The sequence below is a fragment of the Pseudonaja textilis genome, chromosome 2, assembly GCF_049901715.1.
Source record: "Pseudonaja textilis isolate UNSWEBS1 chromosome 2, rPseTex1.2, whole genome shotgun sequence".
Taxonomy (NCBI): domain Eukaryota; kingdom Metazoa; phylum Chordata; class Lepidosauria; order Squamata; family Elapidae; genus Pseudonaja; species Pseudonaja textilis.
The window spans coordinates 153,765,248-153,785,440 of NC_141991.1; the positions used below are offsets into that span (position 1 = coordinate 153,765,248).

A 20,193-nucleotide genomic window follows, 5' to 3' on the forward strand; every position below is an offset into this window, starting at 1 on the left:
GAAAATTGAATACCAAAAATATAAAAAAGAAGAACAAGAAGGGAAAGATTCTCTTGGCACTCTTTTCCAATTTTTAGAAATGGCGGTTTGCACTTATGAAAAACTGACTGCGCAACAGGATGACTGGGATAAAGTAGAAGCCATCTTTGATGAACAAGTGACTCTATTTGGGGAAGGAAAGGAGAAAGAGGAAAAGAAAAAGGGGACTTTAAAATTTAAAAAAACAACCAAAAAAGAGAAAAATAAGGTGAAAAGTGGATACAATGTTAGAAAACAACAGAAAGGGGGAAAGCAGAAGAAGAAAAGGGAGGTGGAGAGACAAGGGGGTAAAAAGGGCAAGGAGAAGAATAAGCAAGGGAGAAAGGAAGGGATGAGAAGCCTCAATGGTGGGGAGCAAGATGTAAAGAAACAAAATCCTTTTAGAGACAATGGGTACATTTAATTGAAAAGGGGATTCTGCAAAGGTACATAAGATTGTATTCTTATATTTGTATTCAGACATAATGTTAGAAAATTGGAAACAACATGTAATCAAAAATGGGATAAAATATTTAGTGTAATTTAATGAAATTTTTGTGAAGAAAAAGAAGGCAATGAAATAAATAAGGGAATTGAAATAGGAGAAATGGGAACATTTTAATGAAATAATGATTTAAAATATGTGATGTGGGGGGGGAAATAACTATGGAAAGTATGTGTTCCCATAAAAGTATGATATTTAATTGAAAAGTAATGTGTAAAATGTTTAAGATATAAATGAATATTAATATTAATGATTAGATTTGTATTGGCATTGATAGTTGTTTTAATTACATCATATACCTATAATTTTTTTTTCTATAAAATACATTGTGTAATTTTAGAATGTACTAAACAGAATCCCAATGCAAGTTATGTATTATATTAAGTATTATAAATTTAGGGGAAAGAGTTAAAGGCGTCATAGTGTATTAGTGTACAGGAGAAGTTTTGTTTAAAGAGAAAAGATAAATGGATAGCTGGAAACAGAACAGACAAAGAATAATAAGTATTATGATTTGAACTGAGATGAGATAAATAAAATAAAACTAAGAAAGTTAAAAGAGGTGAGAAGTTATATAGAAAATTGAAAATGGTAATAAGATATGGAATGGTATATAAAATGAATATGAATTTGAATTTGTGTCTGTACGAAGAGCTGTAACCTGGGATCAAGCAGCTTTCAGAAAAGATGTTTTATGTTTTTATATTTTATGTTTTGTTTGTTTGTGTACTGTCTTTGAAAATCAATAAAAAAAATTTTTTTTAAAAAAAGACTAGTGGTGATGTTAGTAAATGAGATCACCTATATGTCTGGAAAGTTAGGGACTTTCCACCTTTACCAAAATATAGGAAATGAGATCATGCCAAGGGGTCCACATAGAGTTTCTAGATGACAGTTTGCTGCTTAGAATCTAGGATCATCTGTAGGATCTCAGTAGCTACCACATTTCACTCTTTTTTATTTTGTTAGAGAAAGAACAATCATAAAAGGAGTTTAAAGGAATTAGAAGAGGATACATAATAATCATTAGAAGAGCATGCTTGCAGTTGTTTATATAGAGCATATATTCGACCCTTAGGCAATTTAGGAGAGGGTTTAGGGTGAAAAGCTGTGATGCATATGTTGCAAAGAGAAGGGAGACATTGAACAATGCAGCACCCCACTAATTAAAGCACAAATAATGACTACATAGCATAAATTTTTTCCCATAAAGCCTTTGGGCAATCAAGGCCAAAAGCTTTCCCACCAAGATCCTAATTTATCAATTTTCAAATCTGAAAATTTTAAATTTTCAAATGTTGAAAATTTTAAGCTGGTGCTGGATGGTTCGTGACCCATCAAACAAATTAAAATAACATAGATTTTGTAGAATAACCTTCCTCAATGCTTGCATCTTGTGGTTGATCGTTGAGATAGCTGAAGAAGTAACATTAATTGGTTTTGCTAAATTACATACAACAGAGTTAATGTTAAGGTGAGCACGAGTAGCAATTGCTGGCATGCCCACTATAGACAAAGCTAGCACTGCGTATTCTGCTTTATTAAGTAAGGTTGTTTCAGAGTCACAAGTATATCTAGTTTAACCCCACGTCGAGAACAATTCAAGTGATGAATTTGTTGTTTAGAAAGTAAAATAGGAATCAGTCAGCTGAGGCAACATTGCGCTTCAGTAATATTAGCAGGAATATAATTAAAAGTTTCTTTACCACATGTAAAAACCATCATTGTGGTAGCTAAGCATGGGCAAGGTGAAAGAAAGTCTCTTCAAAAGCCATAGTAAGGGCTAATGCGATGACAGTGAGGTTTTTTACTTAAAGATGTAAAATTAATTACTTTTGCACAAGTTATATTTACAGGGACTGCTACCATTGAGGTGTGTAAAGCATAATAGGCAGCAAATCCTGAAGTTTTGAATTACTGCAGAAGGAGTGCAGACAGGAAATAAACATATAGAAAGCAAATGTTCCATATCATAGGTTTTCGATAAGCAAAAGACATCCTTCTGTGTGATGTTAGCCAATTGCACCCATAAGTTTTACTTCATTCGTTCAAGTGAGTGTTTGTATGAAATGACAGCCATTGTTGCCAAATAACAATCAAGCATAAACAAATGAGCCCAGATTGGACACTGTGCCATCTGTAAAGTCAAATTCCTGGGCCTGGGACCGGATCTGGGGATTGGTGTAGACATCCTTGGCTGGGCGGACACAACAAGCTGGAATCCACAAAGATCCTGTAGGAGCAAACACAACAGCACAGCACAGCCCCCTCACCCCCAAGTAGTTAAATTTTGAATAGAAACATTCAATTAATTTAAGGTAAATAGAAACATTAAATTACATTCAATTGAGTTAAGATAAATAATACTTTTTTAACCTGGGTTGATTTAAGGTGTTGATTTAAGGTTAAATAATACTTTTTAAACTTTTTTAGAGACCCCTTTCCCTCCTTTTTTATTTATTTGTGGAGACAAGCCTTAAATGACAGATGAGCATGTTCCATTATGGCTATATTCCAGGTTGTACAAAATTGCAAAAAAGCCAAATATCATGTTGTAAAAAAGAGGGTTTGCCTAATAAGTAAAATGGATTTGCCAAAGTTGATGATGAAACAATCTGCTTGGCTTAATTAACTGGAATATGGCAAGCTTGTGCCAGGCCTCTAGCATTGTGATGGAAAAAAGAGTGACTGAAAGAGGCCCAGAAAAGGGGAAGTGACTATGTATGTAAGAAATATCTTTGGTTTTGTAGTAGCTGTTGCAAAATTAAAAATAAGGTCATAAGATTATGGACAATCCTGCGCATAATATAAGCACCTGGAAGATTAAAAGTAAGTTAACACATAATGAGAGTCAGATATTAAATCAAAAGACTATTAAGAAAATTTTTTGAAAGTTAAAATAGCAGGACACTTTCCAGTTATCATCCTGACGATCCTTGTAAGGACAGGAAAGAATATTCATTAAGCAAGCAAGCCAAGGATCTCTGGACAAACAATACAGTTTACATAGTCAAGCAAAGGACATTGAAGAGATAAGTTATTCTGAAAATAAATTGAAAATCAGATTTACACAACTTCACTCTTGATACCTTACTGCACTTTATCAAAATTACAAAGAAAGTTATTTGCAAAGCCCATTGTAAACCTTTCATGCATTCTTCACATTCTTGTTGTAAACCCTCCAGATGGAGTCAAATTTTAGTGTCAATTCTCTGCTTTAATCAAAATATGGATTAAGAGCATGTACAGAGTGCAGCTAATTTTAAATTTTGATTCCCCTTGCTGAAACTGGGAATTGAACCATCTGCAAAGATAATGGTTCCACACCAACTGCCAACCTGGGGACTGAGCCACCTTTATAGATAACATTCCAGGCAAGTTGCCAATCTCAGCGTAGCTATCTGAGGCTGCTTTATTTGAAAATTGGAAAAAAGAATCAGGAGATGAAGCTATGTAACCTATAAAAAAGTTATTTTCTAGGCTCATCTTTGTCGAGGCAAAAACTCAAAGCAGAGAAAAAAAATTGTTAAAGTGATCGAAAGCTTCACTCTTCCCCCCCCCCTTTTACAACAACCAGTGAGGACAAGAAGGGGGGGAAATCACACACAAATAACTTTCATTATCAGTAAAGCACACACAAATACACAAATAATATTCTTTCCAGTAAAACACATACATATCTCCATGTGATCTTTGTTATGTCCGGACCATTCTCATTTCCTTACACACACTATTTCTTACTCTCCTTTCAATCTGGGATGGGGGTCAACACACAAATATTTATACTAACTTTTTTACCATCAACATACTCACACATTTACACTGTAATCATACTACTTGCATACTTAGAAATTATTTTCTGGGAGCCAATAAGCTCCATTGTAGAGGATCTCATCCTCCAGGGCTGGAAATGATTACATGGAGACACATTCTCACACACAACATTTCCAGACCTGGGGAGGTTTTGTCCCTTTAAATCTTCACATTTTATTTTTTTCTTATTTGAAAAACCTGTAGTTTGTTTTCAGAGCACTGGGATAACTCAAGGAGTGGTTCCAATCACAAAGGCGATTGTGGGCCCGAACCACTGCCTATCTGCTTCCCAACTCTAAGCCCAATCCAAAAAGCCAATTTAATTCTCTGGGTGCCAAACATGTTACAATTAATTTATTATGAGCTGCAGCTGTTCCAGTTAGGGCTATACACAGGTAAAGGAATTAGGGCTATACACAGGTAAAGAAAATTTTTCTTCAATTCAATCCTATTCAATTCTGCATACACTTATTTTACATTATACATACACAACTAAGTTCTATTTTGCATGCAATTATTATACATTATTATACATACACATCTAAGAAGTTTGAATGAAAATCACATCATGAAAAGAATAGTAAACATTTTCTTCTTCTCTTAGTTCTTTCTAACACACATATAACAGCAAAAATTAACCATCTCTTCTTTGATCAACCCCAATGTACTTTATGGAGGGGCTCTATTTTAAACACGGATCTGTGTCTCATTCCATGCTTCTGAACAGCAGAGCTAACTGTAGACCTGAAAGTCCAATTGAAGAAGATTTTGGAGTGACAATTTTGGAGTGGATCATAATCAGGAGGGGGGGGGGCTTATAGTCAATTATTATTTTGCTGAGACATCAGAGCCAGATGTTTCCACTGCATGACAGCATTGATACCATCGATGTAATATTTGAACTGGAGCCTTGGGTTCAATATGTAAAGTATGCCCTATGTTTATCCAATCCTGTAACCGGAGCATCTTGCGCTCAGGGTCCCAGGGACAAAGCTTTCCTATCTCCTTAATCAGCTTCTTTATATCAGCCTCAGTGTAGTTTTGCACCTGATTCATGTAGCAGGAATCTAAGTTCCTGAACATGTTCCTGCTGATGCTGAGATAGATTGCAGCCCATACTTACCCCTGATCAGTCCCGTAGGACGTGGTGTGCACCTTTGGGGTCTGTTCCAGACGAAGGCAAGTATGTTGGGAGCTGCGTCCCCATAGGGTAAATGTCCCTGTTCAGGTGCCATATGTGGTCATCAAAGATCAATCATTGTGCAGGGTGCCAAGATGACTGCCCTGGGCAGCATTTATTACATTTATAGGGTTTTTACAAGAAGACAAAGGCAACATAGATACAGCATCTGGATTGGAGAATAGATGCCACATGGGTGAAAGCTCCCATCCACATTGGTACAACCTCCCAACCAATCCTTAAGATTAGTGGTGATGTTAGTAAATGAGATCACCTATATGTCTGGAAAGTTAGGGACTTTCCACCTTTACCAAAATATAGGAAATGAGATCATGCCAATAGCCAAGAGGTCCCCATAGGGTTTCTAGATGGCAGTTTGCTGCTTAGCACCTAGCACCATCTGTAGGATCTCAGTAGCTACCACAGGCATCCTTGTCTTGTACCCTTTTGAATTTCACATGAGTTAGTTAAGTTGCCATTAATAACAATTTTTGATTGATGTGACGTGTAAATCGCTTTAACTCCTTGAATAAAGTTTTTTTCCAAAGTCAATTTCTTCCACCATTTTAAACATAAAAGCCCAATTTAGACTGTCAAAGGTGATTATAGCAGTTTTTAAAAATGTATTAAATTATAATACTATCAATCTTACAGGATTGATCTCTGCTGAAATTCACAAGAGTGTAGCTGGTCAAAACAGCAATTATTCAAACATAAGCTTAATCAGTTTGCTTTCTTCTATGTGCTTAGCCCTCATAACATCATCAGTTCCCAGGTTATCTTTGGGGGAAGAGGCAAGTTAACATAATTCCAGACAAAGCATGAGGCGCTAAGGACATAGAATCCACGAAAATAATTTCATGGACATTTTTCAAGATAGCACTTTATTTTAAGGATGACATTCTTTAAATTTTACTTAGAATAATTTTAAAATGAATAATGATGGGATTTTGCAGGCACCAAAGATGGCATCCATAAGCAGATTGATGCCCATGAATGCTGGGTTTTTTTTGGGGGGGGGGGGAATTCTTCAGATAAACCTTGAATTTCAAACCAGAGAAGTTGTGCAGTATTGCAGTACTTAAATTCAATCAATAATCGAATTTAATAATTCTTTGGGGTTTTTTTCAGATTTGTGTGAGCAAGTGTCCAGATAGGTATATCACTTTTCTACAGGCCTCCAGTATCGACCACACAGTAACCCAGGAACTAAAATATTATCAACAGTTTTGTGTCCCAGAGTTTACTGATCTGAAGAAGGTAAGTGAGATGAATTGTTGGATTGTTGCTGTGTTCTTTCTTAAAACTCAGGTAGAGAATATCCTTTTTTGGACAGAAATTAATCATTGATGCACCCTGTCTCTTTCAATCTCTGTTCCAGAGTGCACCTGAAGTGTTGAAAGACGGTGAATGTCCAGCCATGCTTACACCAAGCAAGCCCTGTAAGTCCTTCTGTAAAACAAGGCTGGTAGAAGAAACTCTAGGGATTTAATTCTAGTTTCAAGAGCAGCTGAACCACCTTAACAAAACCAATCAAGGGCTGTGACTGCCAGCTTCCATAGTCATTCCATATACAAACTTTAGATTTGATACTGATTTTGCTTGTTACTCACAGGATACATCTCCTTAAATTACTTAGCCTAGTTTTTCCTTACTCTAAGGTTTAAAAACATCCAAATAATTAATTACATAAACTTTGTAGCTGCTTGGACTTGGTGGCTAATTATTATTCACTTAAATTTTATGAAGCTATTACTATGTAGCTTCAGTGATTTAAGTTGGGAACAGGAGGTAAAACCTGTGATGGTTTCCAGATTCTTAAGATTTTTTTTTTATTTTCAAAACTCAGCAGCATGGTTGTGCAGAGCAGAGCTTGATCTCTACTTATTGTTTTAAAGACCAATATATTAGATAGAAAGATCAAGGGTGTTGCTTTTAGCTATTCCCACAACTTATATTGAATAATGAGTATGATTCTTGTAACTTGAAATGTGTATTTTTCTGTGTGCCAAGGGGTCCCTCTTTTCTGTTTTTTTGTTTTTGAGCCAGTTTGTTTTTGAACATTCAGTAGTGGATGAACTTCTTTCAGCCAGATGTTTGTAATGTAATTTTAATAAATTCACCACTGAAGTTAGATTATGATTTAATACAGCCTCTATTAGTAGTCACAATTGGGAGTTTCAGATAAATTAGAATGATCAGCTTACTTTAGTAGTAATAGAAGTAATAGTAGTTGGCATTTCCAAGATAGAAAACAAGTGGTAACAATAGAGTAATTATAAAAATGTTATCAATAAAAACAGTGTATTACTAAATACAGATACTAATTTAAGCTAATATGAACCAAACCTTGCAATCATTTGTATTAATAATTGTGTTATACTAAACATTTGATTGACAATACAACCAACTAGAAATACATCTGAAAAAAACAGAAACTAACATGGAAATGTCCATTTTAATAAGAGCAGGATGGGAAAAACAAACCTTTTCCCTTATATACCAGTTAAATAAAAGTAATTTTAAATACCTCTTTAAGACTTTAAGACTCTTCCCAAAGGGTAAAGGGGAAGCTAATTCTAGAATTCTTGAAAGCTTAGAACCTAGAGATTACAATTCTGGATAGGGAACAGAAAGGAAACCTTTCCCAAAGAATATAAAATATCAACAAGTTTCTCAGAGGACATATAGTTATGGGAGGGGTGGGAGATGAGGTACTGGGAGGCTCCTGGGAAGAACCAGTAGTTTAAAGTGAGTTGGCTTAAATAGGGAACTTGTGAAGGCCCTGCAGTATTTGTGAAACATGAGAATGATATGTTGCTCTAACGAGGCAGAGGAAATCACTGGGGTTAAGTGTTTAAATCTCTTTGATGCTTAAACAGTGGCTCGTAGATGTTTACCTGCAATCAATAGTAAGAAAGGTGTTATCATGGTTGGAAACGCAACAACTTTTGATGATGGAAGTGGAAGTGGGAAGAAAAGGAATGTGACAGAACTTCTGGAAGGGGCCAAGTGAGTTTTATTTGCCTGTTGTGATTTATTTATTTGGTTTACATGGACAATAAGAAAAAAAGTGACTGGGTAGGAAAATAAAAACCAAGCATTAAAAAATCAAACACAATAATCTGGAATTGAAAAGAGAATTAAATAATAAAAATAACGAAATTAACGAAATTAACCAAGGCCAAATAACACTTATCATGTTTAAGATCTTTCATTCTGGCCTAATACTTGAGGAGAAAAATAAGATTTTTATGGCCATACAGAGGGACAGACAGATGAGAAACATCCAAACTTTGTGGGTTATGTTATTTCACAGGGCAGGCACTGTTAACATCTAAATGTTACAGGCATCTAGATCCTACTCTTTCATGGAAGGGACTTGAAGCATGCCCACTCTGCTGGATTTCATGGGCCTGGCAGAGATAAATGGAGACAAAATCTCTCCAAATAGCCTGATCCATGTCACAAAGGATTTTATAGATCTATAAGCATGGGAATTGCATCTGAAAGATTATCGGGAGCCAGTGCATGGGGCCAAGTAATGGTGTTAAATGGGCATACCAAGTTACTTTGCGGGTAACCTGAATCCAATTGAGCACATCTGGGACATCATGTCTCGCTCCATCCACCAATGTCACGTCCAGGAGTTGTGGGATGCTTTAGTCCAGGTGTGGGAGGAGATCCCTCAGGAGACCATCCACCACCTCATCAGGAGCATGCCCAGGCATTGTAGGGGGGTCATACAGGCACATGGAGGCCACACACACTACTGAGCCTCATTTTGACTTGCTTTAAGGACATTATATCAAAGTTGGATCAGCCTGTAGTGTTTTTTTCCACTTTAATTTTGAGTGTAACTCCAAATCCAGACCTCCATGGGTTGCTAAATTTGATTTCCGTTGGTAATTTTTGTGTGATTTTGTTGTCAGCACATTCAACTATGTAATGAACAAAGTATTTAATAAGAATATTTCATTCATTCAGATCTAGGGTGTCTTATTTTTGTGTTCCCTTTATTTTTTGAGCAGTGTACATATTTTCTCTTTAAGAACTTAGTGTGTATTTTAAGAATGTACCAAGCAGAATTCGATTGGTAAAAGTTATGTGTTATAAAATAGAGGTTAGATATTGAATGCTATAATTGTAAAGGCATAAATTGAAGTTTAAATAACATTTGAATGGACAAAAATTAAAAGATACAAAGGTGTCATACTCCAATCAGTAACTACAGGGGAAAACTTGTTTAATGAGAAAAGAAAATATGAAATTGAAACAGGACAGATAAATATATAAATATAATGATTTGAAAGATATTGAAACTTAGAAAAAGATATATAATTGAATTTAGAAAGGAATGAGATAATTAAAAACAAGGTTGAGAAAACTAAGGGAAGGGAAAAATCACTGAGAAAATGCTAAAATAGTAATAAGATATGGTATAGAATACAAAGATGAATATTCTGTATGGAGAAGTAATAGCCCAGGATCATGCTATTCTCAAAAAAAGATGTTTTATTTGTATTATGTTTTGTGAAAACCCAAATAAAAATTTTTACCAAAAAAAAAAAATCAACAAAATGCAAGATGACAAACATCGTTCCCAGCAGCTACAAATTAGAGTAGGGATAGAGTTTATCTGTCTATGAAATATTTGAAATTGCAATGGCCTTCTAGAAAGTTGGGACCAAAGTTTTTGGGTCCTTTTAAAATCATTAAGATAGTAAATCCAGTTACAAGCTCCCTCGCCTGTTAGGGAAAGTACATCTGGTTTTCCATTGCAGCTTGTTAAAGCCGGCTGTCAGTTCTTCCCTTAGGCCAGTAGATCGGGCCCCACCAAAACCATTTACTGATTGCGGGTCGTGAACCTTATGAGGTTAAACAAGTTTTAGATTCCTGAATCTATTGGGGTCAATTACAGTATTTAATGCATTGGAAGTGATATCCTATTTCAGAGCCAACCTGGGTAAAAAGCTGGAAGTGAATGCCGATAGACTGATTAAAAGGTTCCATGAGAAAAATCCTCATAAACCGAAGTGGATACATGAAGGTGGCAGGGGAGGTTAGAGTTTAATTGATCTTATCATTGTGTCTTTGTAGGAAGTTATTTTCACTTGAAGGGGGGACAGCCTGTTGACCCTGAAGATGACATATTTTATATTAGCCTTTGTTTTCTTTTCTTTTCTATTAAGTTTTAGGTTTGTAGTAACTGGATTTAATAATACCGTGTCTCCAACAATATGGCCTCCCCCAATAGGAAGTCCCAGCATGTTTTATAGGCATGAAATGAAATTAAGCCCCTCCCCCCCAAATTAAGGCCTATATTAAAACATGCAAAATGGGGGGGAAATGGCGGAGGGGGCTTGCTGTTAGGAAGTACTTTTGTTGCACACCCGGATATGGTGCTGCCTGCGTTGACCCTGATACAAAGTGCCCCACCAATGCAGAGGTCAACATCCAAGCCGCCCTAAGATGCAGGGGGCGGGAAATTAAGTCACTCCTGAAAAGATGGCCTAGCCATCTTTCCGGGGCTCAAAAAAAAAATAAGACCCAGCCTTATTATATGAGAAACACGGTAATTCAGGTTCATCATTTTCTAACTGTTGAAAGGGGGGTTGTAAAGATAAAGAGGGGATGTTTTGTCTAGGTAACATTCCTTTCCTGTGGGAACAGATCAGATGCCTGCAGCTGGCTGAAGGTGGAGTTTGGAATCACTGGATTGTTGGACCGAGAATTGATTGGAGATTATGACTTGGGGGGGGGGGAAGTTTCACATTTTTGCTTTTATTGGGTGTAATTCTGGATCAGGTTCAGAGTCAGAATTATACTAACTCCTTGTCAATTTAATGTGTTCCTAATAAATGGATTTGAAAAGGAAGATAGATACCTTGGACTTTATTTTTTGAGACACGTTACTTGGATGCTTGACAGATGGAGCACCAACAACTTCTGAAGGCAAGATATTCCATTGGTTGATTGGTCTCACCCTTAGGAAATTTCTCCTTAATCCTAGGTTGCTTTTCTCTTTGGTTAGTTTCCATCCATTGTTTCTTGTGCCTTTTGGTGCTTTGGAAAACAGACAGACTCCCTCATTTTTGTAGGAGCCCCTCAAATATTGGAACAGTGCTATTTTATTGTGAGTTGTGAGTGACCCGCTGGAGGTCATTTTGCAGGGCTCTGGCAGTGCTCCTCCTGTCCCTCCTTGCACAAAGGCAGAGGTAGCGGTCCTGATGCTGGGTTGTTGCCCTCCTACAGCCTCCTCCACATCTGATGTACTGGCTTGTCTCCTGGTAGCACCTCCATGCTCTGGACACTATGCTGACAGACACAGCAGACCTTACCACAGCTCACATTGATGTGCCATCCTGGATGAGCTGCACTACCGGAGCCACTTGTGTGGGTTGTAGACTCCGTCTCATGCTACCACTAGAGTGAAAGCACCGCCAGCATTCAAAAGTGACCAAACCATCAGCCAGAAAGCATAGGAACTGAGAAGTGGTCTGTGGTCACCACCTGCAGAACCACTTCTTTATTGGGGATGTCTTGCTAACTGCCTATGCTTTCCACCTGTTGTCTATTCCATTTGCACAACAGCATGTGAAATTGATTGTCGATCAGTGTTGCTACCTAAGTGGACAGTTTGATTTCACAGAAGTGTGATTGACTTGGAGTTACATTGTGTTGTTTAAGTGTTCCCTTTATTTTTTTTTGAGCAGTGTATATAACAATACTATATAAAACACTTATTCAATTCCAATTCAGCTCAAGCATTAATGTTAATTACAATCTTACATTAATATTGATTAACCTCTTTAACATTTCTTTTCAATTAAATATACTTCCTTAGGAACACTTACAATATTTTCATATATTTTTTTCATATTTCTTTCATATTTCTCTTCACTTAAATTTTTATAAATCATTAATAACAATTAAAATGTTCCCATCCTTTCCTAATTTCATTCTCTCATTCTCTTTATTTCATTTATTTATTAATAAACATTCCATTATATTACAATAAGTATTTTATTTATCACTTTAATCACACTTGTTTCATATTTTCTAAGTTCATTTCTATTTCTAATATAACAATGCTGCCTTATGTACCCTTGCAGAATCCTCTCTTTCAATTAAATTTTCACCCATTGTCTCTATGTCTTCTAAATAGGCTTATACCTTTAATCCTTGTATATTTCCCCTGTATCTCTATATCCTGTTTCTATCCTTTATAACTTCTTTTCCTTTCTTTCTTCCCCCTCTTCTTCTCCGTCCCCTTTTTAACCCCTTGTCTCTCTAATTCTAATTCTCTCTTCTGTAATCCTCTCTTCCGTTTCTTCCTAATATTGTAATTGCTTTTCAAACTATTCTTTTTTGGGTTGTTTTTTCAAATCTTAAATTTTTCACTCTCTTTCCCCCCTTTCCTTTTTTCCCCCCACATAGAGTTACTTGGTCATTAAAAAATGGCTTCTTCTTTGTCCCGCCCTTCTTGTTCTGGGAGCATTTCTTGTTGTTTCTCATAGTTCAAAATCTCCATTTCTAAGAATTGAAATACGAAGCCAAAAAAACCTCTTCCTTCTTGTGCATCTTTCTGTTTTTTAACTTCCATTTTCAGTTCTTCCAAGAGTGATGCCATTTTAAATGCTTTTAAACAACCACCCAATTGATTTTAATCATCTAAATCCAATAACCAAAAATCCAAAAATCACCAAATAATCCAAATAATCCAAGGCTGTTTCTTCTTGTTTCTTTTTTCCACTTTCTCTTCCTGGGGCTCTATTTATCTTGTTACAAAGTTTCAGTTAGAATGTATCTTTTAGGAATCTTGTTAAAGTTTCACTGTTAATTCCTTTTACTTCCAGGTGGTCTCCTCCATTTTAACAGATCCCACCCTTTTATTTTTTTCTCTCCTTTCCTTCTTTTAAAAGTTTTTAAATGTCCAAAAGTCTTTATTTTCCCTTTGACATTTTATTTTCACTTAAATGCCTATTAATGTCAAAGTGAATTATCAATTTCTTACTTAAGTGTCTTAACTTCCCTCTCTCCTTCACCGCTTCAAAAATCTTCTGTGGGAACAAGTTATTCTTTATAGTTTAAATTCCAGGGTACCTTATGTTATCACTTTTTCAGTTCAACTCGGTCGGTCAAAACTTTTTCTTCTTATCTTTGTCCTGCACAATCTTTTCCAGTTGAGTTCTTTGAGGTGGCCATTTCTGACCACCACTGCAACTGCCTTCGGGAAAGGGAGTAATGGCCAGCTGAGGAGGAGAGGTGCAGTTCTCCTCAACCCTGCTGGCAGTCTCCCCCCTCTTCACTACCTCTATGGGGTGGCTTTTGCCCCAAATCCAGCTGGCTCGGGGCGCTCCAGCAGTGAGCACGGATTGAAACCGCACATGAAACCAACTCTCTTCATACTCTACATAAATGACCTCTGTGATCATATTAAGAGCAACTGCATTCTTTTCACTGATGATGTAAAGCTATTCAACACCACAGACAATACTACTACCTTTCAAAAAGACTTTGACTGTGTATCAGAATGGTCTGGATTCACCCCTTACTCTGGGACAAATCCAAACAACTTGCTGTCTGGAGAGCCGAAACACAGACCACCCTCAAGACAGACACACACACCAACAAACTCAGAAAACTACAACAATGCCAGAAACCAACCCCTTCCCCCTCACAGCCACACATGAAACAAACAGTGCACAACATCTCAGACAAGATCCTCACCGAAGCCGAAACCAAGGTCCTTTCAAAAGGATTCAACTTTGCTGTCGCTCCCAAACACATCCCCACAGAAACCATCATATGCGGAGTTGAAACCAGCCTGACTAAAACCAACCCTGATGATGCTAACAGAATCAGACTTGAAATCACCAACATCCTCTGCACTAGCAAACCACCCAAAAGCAACTTATCCAAAGAAGAACAAACTGCACTACTTAACTTGAAAGAAGACACCAGCATAATAATCCTACCAGCAGACAAGGGCAACGCGACAGTGGTTATGAACACATCTGACTACCAAACCAAGTTAACCAACCTACTCCAAGACCCCACATACAAACCCCTAAAGACAGACCCCACCACCTACCTAGAAAAAACCACCAGATCCAAAATAAAAGCCTCCCCCATCAGTGAAGAAATCCAGCAAAGAATCATACCCAGAGAGAAATCATCCAGATGCCCTAAGCTGTATGGTCTCCCCAAGATACACAAAGAAGGAACCCCACTCAGACCAATAGTCAGCTCCATAGGCTCACCTCTACAAAACCTAGCCAAATTTCTCGCCAAACAACTACAGCCCTATGCAGAATCCATCAACTCACACATAAGAAACTCATTCCAGTTCATCGAGATCATAAAGAAACAAAACTTACAACCCAGCGACCTATTAGTGAGCTTCGATGTCATATCCCTCTTCACCCAAGTGCCAATAAAAGAAGCCTTGACAGCCATCCAAAACAAATACAACCCCCCCAAGTACATCCTAGATCTAACCAACCACTGCCTATCCAATACATACTTCACCTACAATGGACAAAAATACAAACAAATAGAAGGAGCACCCATGGGATCACCCCTCTCACCTGTCATCGCAAACCTCTACATGGAACACTTTGAAACACAAGCTCTAGAAAAATACAACCACAAACCCAAACTCTGGCTCAGATACGTAGATGACACCTTCATAATCTGGCCACACGGGAAAGAAAAACTGAACAACTTCCTCACACACCTCAACAGCCTACACCCCAAAATACAATTCACCATGGAAACAGAAGCCAACGATCAACTTCCCTTCCTAGATGTCTTGGTATACAAAAGATCCAATGGCTCCCTAGGACACACCATCTACCAGAAGAAAACACATATTAACCGCTATCTACATGCACTCTCACACCACCACCCAGCACAGATCAATTCCGTAGCCAAGACACTCATCTCCAGAACAAAATGCTTAGCCGATGAACAACACCAAAAAACCGAACTACACACTCTCACCAACGTACTAACAGCCAATGGATTCCAAAGAAAGAAGATTACCCACCTAATCCAAAAAGAAACCCCAACCAAAATCCAAGACAGAGAACAAGAGAACGGCAAAGCCCTCCTCCCATATATAAAAGGCACTACAGACAAAATCAGCAAGATCCTCCAAAAACACAACATTAAAACAGCATTCTGCACAAACAGAAAAATATCCACCATCCTAAGAAACCCCAAAGACAAGATCAAATTAGAAAACCAAGGAGTATACGAAATCCCTTGCACTGCCTGCCCCATCACATACATTGGACAAACTAACAGGAGAATAAGTGCACGCATTGAAGAACATAAGAACTCAATCAAAAAAGAAGAAACGACCTCTTCCCTGGTCCAACACCTCAAAGCCACAGGACATGAGATTGACTTTAAAAATACCAGAACTATCGCCAAAACCGAACACTTCAACAGCAGAATAATCAGAGAAGCCATAGAGATAGAAAAACGCCCACACAGCATGAATAAACGAGATGACACCTCCCGCCTACCAGCCATTTGGAAACCCGCCCTCACGAACAGACGAGTACCTAACATGAAGAATGACACCAGACCCACACCCATGAGAGCCACACAAGATGCCACCACCACACTTCCACGTAGAAAACAGACTCACACACACTCAGAAGATGAGACACGACCACGGACCAGAAGCCGCACTGCAGCTGCATCACTACCCACTTCAAACCCCTCCGAGCCATACATGAAGCAAACCGACACCCACTATGAAGATGCAGCACGACCACGAACTCGAAGCCAAACGGCAAGATCACAGCTCACCAACTCAAATCCCCCAGCAACTAAGACTAACCTGAGCACAACCAAGCCCCCACCTGAACAGAACATGCCTCCAGCCAATCAGAACACGGCCAAACCCCCCACCCAATCAGAACACAGCCAAAACCCCTACCAATGAGAACACACCCCCACCCAATCAGAACACAGCCAAGCCCCCACCCAATCAAGTCACACCCCCACTAGCAGTTAAAAGGAAGAAGCAGCTGCAAGCCCACATCACTCTGAGAAGCACAGAGCCAAAGACAGAAGCCTGAAGATGATGAATGAGACTTCATCGAAATGTTGCCTAGATACTGCCAATCTTACGCGGGAGAAAACCCGAATAACCAAAGATCCACATACAAATACCCACGAGAACCTCAGAAAACATACATATACATACATATATATACATACATACATACATACATACATATATACATATATATATATATATATATATATATATATATATATATATATATATGTTATGACTCCCTTCAAAATTCAAACGAACAAAACAGAAAGCAGCCATTTCACAATTAAATCAAACGGAAAGAAGTCTTACAAGATAACGGCTGGCAGAAACCACAGCATAAATCTTTACTCTGTCCGGCAAACCAGTCCTGGCAATAAATCTCCAGTCTCAGAGCTCCTTGCTGTAACGTCCTCACTCAAATAGTCATTTTGTTCCTGGCAAAATGTACCAGCCCAGCTGTGTCCTTTTATACTCATTGAGGCAACGTGCTAATTTACTGACTTGCTCTTCTCATTCGCTTCAGCTGATTTTGCCTTCTCAACCGTCTTCTATTTTTTACATTTAACCACAAATTTTCCAAGTTCTCATCTCCACTAGAAGACTCTCTCAAAACTTCCCTGTCAGCCATTCCCGGCTGTTGATCAGATAAGGAACCAGAGGAGGTCAAAGGTCCTGACAATTCTAATACATCAGGTCTGTCGTCCTTTGTCACGTCCATCTCCTCATCCTGGTTATCAGTCCAATCACTAAGCCAGGCCGGCTCATATTTTTCTGGGATGACCTCCTCACTTGAACTCATATCAATCACAGGAGCTGAATCCAAGCCCGGAGCCACAACACATATGTATGTATGTATGTATGTATGTATGTATGTATATAGCGATTGACAAATAAATACTAAACTAAATGATTGTGGATTTCAGTCCATCACGGAAGAAGCTCAAACTGGAACTCCGGGTTTTGTTGATTTTTGTGGCTTCCGCTAAAGCACACTTGGTATTTTCCTATGATTCTTTTAATGTCCATTTTTTAACGTCCATCCATCCATTTATTTACTGACATGGATGAGGGGGGTTCTGTAGGTAACTCTGGCATAGGGACAAATTCCATCCCAGTGCTAATTTGAAACAGAGTTAACGTTGTTCTACTGTGCACTGCATTATTGTAAGCCACTTCAATGAATGGTAATAGCTCTGCCCAATTTGATTGCTGGTAATTTACATAAAATCTCAAATATTGACTAATCATTGCATTAACACATTCTGCTACCCCATTTGTGCTCGGATGGAATCCATAACTTAACTCTTGGTATGACCCAATCATTTTTATAAACTCCCACCAGAACTTAGCTGTGAATTGGACACCCTTATCTGATATAATTCTGCACAGAACCCCATGTAACCGATGGATGTGTTTAACAAATAGTCTAGCTAATTTCTTCACCAATGGGAGACCATTGCAGGCTATGAAATGGGCTTTTTTTGAGAATAAGTCAACCACAGTCCAAATGACTGTGTTCCCACCACTCTCTGGAAGCTCGACTATAAAGTCCTTCCGTATCTCTTCCCAAGGATGGGATGATTCTGCCACTGGTTGGAGAAGTCCTGGAGGCTTTCCCGGTCTCATCTTCATTGTTGCACAAGTGGCACGGCTTTTTACATAGTCCTCAATGTCTTTTTTCATCCTTGGCCACCAGAATTGTCTCCTGGGTAAGTGCAATGTCTTTAAATAGCCAAAATGTCCTCCTTGTTTAGAATCATGGCTTCTTTGCAGGACTTGCATTCGCAGGGTGTTTGGAACATACAGTTTTGATCCTTTCCAAGCCACTCCATCCTTCTGAGTTAAACTGTCCTTGTTGTCCTGGTACCAGGGGTCCATTGAAAGCTTGTTTTTCAGTCTTTTGATCATAGCATCTTTGTCTTTTGGGCTGTGCCTTTTTTGCTTGCGCTCGGTGGTGACTTGTGACACTAATTGGGAAGGAGGAATTATGGCATGAATTACCTCCTCTCTCTTGCTGATGAATTGTCGTTTTCTGGACAAAGCATCTGCCAGTTGATTCCCCGAATGTATTTGAGTTTGAAGTTGAACCATTTGAAGTATTGCGCCCACTGGACTTGTTTAGTCTCCTGGGAGTTTTCAGTGCCTCTAAATTTTTATGATCGGTCCAAACCTCAAAGGGTAGTTGACTGCTTTCTAGGAATTGTTTCCATGTGAGCAGGGCCCAGTGTACAGTGTACACTTCTTTTTCCAAGACAGCCCATCATCTCTCAGTTTCAGTGAGATTTTTGGAAGTATAAGCACAGGGCTGCAGGTTTCCATTAGCATTTTTCTGCAAGATGACTGCTGCCACTGCTACATTGCTGGCATCAGCTTGGACTAGGTAAGTTTGCTGGGGGTCCGGATGCTTTAATATTGGTTCTTTCGCAAAATGCCTTTTTAAGCATTCAAAAGCTCATTGGCATTCTAAAGTCCAATTTAGATGTTGCCCAGCCTTGGCTTGGTAGGGCCACCCCCAGTCTTTAGCAACTCTGCAATGGGAAAGGTAATCTCTGCAAATGAGGGAATAAATTGGCGATAAAAAATTGTGAACCTGAGAAAGCTTTGCAACTGTTTCCTGGTGTGTGGGGGTTGCCAGTCCAAGATCGCTTTCACTTTATCTGGGTCCATTTCCACCCCCTGGCTCAATATGCGATAGCGTAGGTCGGGTGTCAGCCTGAGAGCCACATGCAGCTCTTTGATCCCTCTCCTGCGGCTCCCTGCTGACCTGGTCACATGATCTGCTCTCTGCCCTGAGAAGGTGTGAGCCTCTCCGCAGAGCCACACAGCTAAAGCACCCCTAGCATTTTCTCCTCACTGTCCACGACCGACTGCTTTTTGTGATTCTGTGTCCTTCACAGGCAATTCAGCACCAGCCGTGGCTCTCTTTATGTCGGTTCAGGAAAGAGGGAAATGGGGAGGAGCAGCGATCACCGGATGCAGGCAGGGGAAGAGCTCCAGCTCTTCTGCACAGCACAGCTCTCCTGTGCAGCGCGGCTCTCCTATGCAGCACAGCTCTCCTGCGCAGCGCTGCTCTCCTGTGTTGTGCTGTGCAGCCAGCTACTCACCTCACTGCACAGTGGCGGCAGCAGAAGGAGGAGTTGCCATCCCCACTGCTGCCGTGATCCTGGTCCAGGAGGATATTCGCTTGTGTGTGTGTGCGTGTATGTGAGAAAGAGATGAGAGAGAGAAAGGGGAGAGAAAGAGAGAGAGGAAAAAGAGAAACAATGGAGAGAGAGAGAAGGGGGAGAGAGAAATGAAAGAGAGCTGGAGGGAGAGAATGAGAGAGAGGGAAAAGAGAGGGAAACAAATGAGAGAGAGAAGAGTGAGAGAAAGGAAGAGAAAGGAAGAAAGAAAAAAAACTCTCTCAGACCTATGATCTCTTGCCATGAAAACTGCAGTTTGCCAGAAGGCACAAATTGTAAGCAAATCTGATTTGTTTGAAAGGGAAATAACAGTTCTTTTTTTATAAGTTTTTTTTTTACAACAAATCCATCTTCCATTTAAACAGTGTGTCGACTGGTTACAAACATTTTGTGCAATAATCAGCACATTACA

The 20,193-nt window shown here is 38.8% G+C and overlaps 1 protein-coding gene across 7 annotated transcripts in view; it reads left to right on the top strand.

The window, feature by feature from the left end:
* Positions 1–20,193, top strand: part of SLC44A2 (solute carrier family 44 member 2 (CTL2 blood group)) — a 235,826-nt gene that overhangs the window by 170,738 nt on the left and 44,895 nt on the right. For all 7 annotated transcript variants that reach the window (XR_003375550.2, XM_026716836.2, XM_026716835.2 and 4 more), the window contains exons 6-8: positions 6,648–6,776; positions 6,898–6,958; positions 8,399–8,528. Coding sequence is in view for 6 of the 7 variants with exons in the window: in XM_026716836.2 (XP_026572621.1) it covers positions 6,648–6,776; positions 6,898–6,958; positions 8,399–8,528 (320 nt within the window). In the remaining variant the exon portion in view is untranslated. The remainder of the gene's footprint in view (positions 1–6,647; positions 6,777–6,897; positions 6,959–8,398; positions 8,529–20,193) is intronic.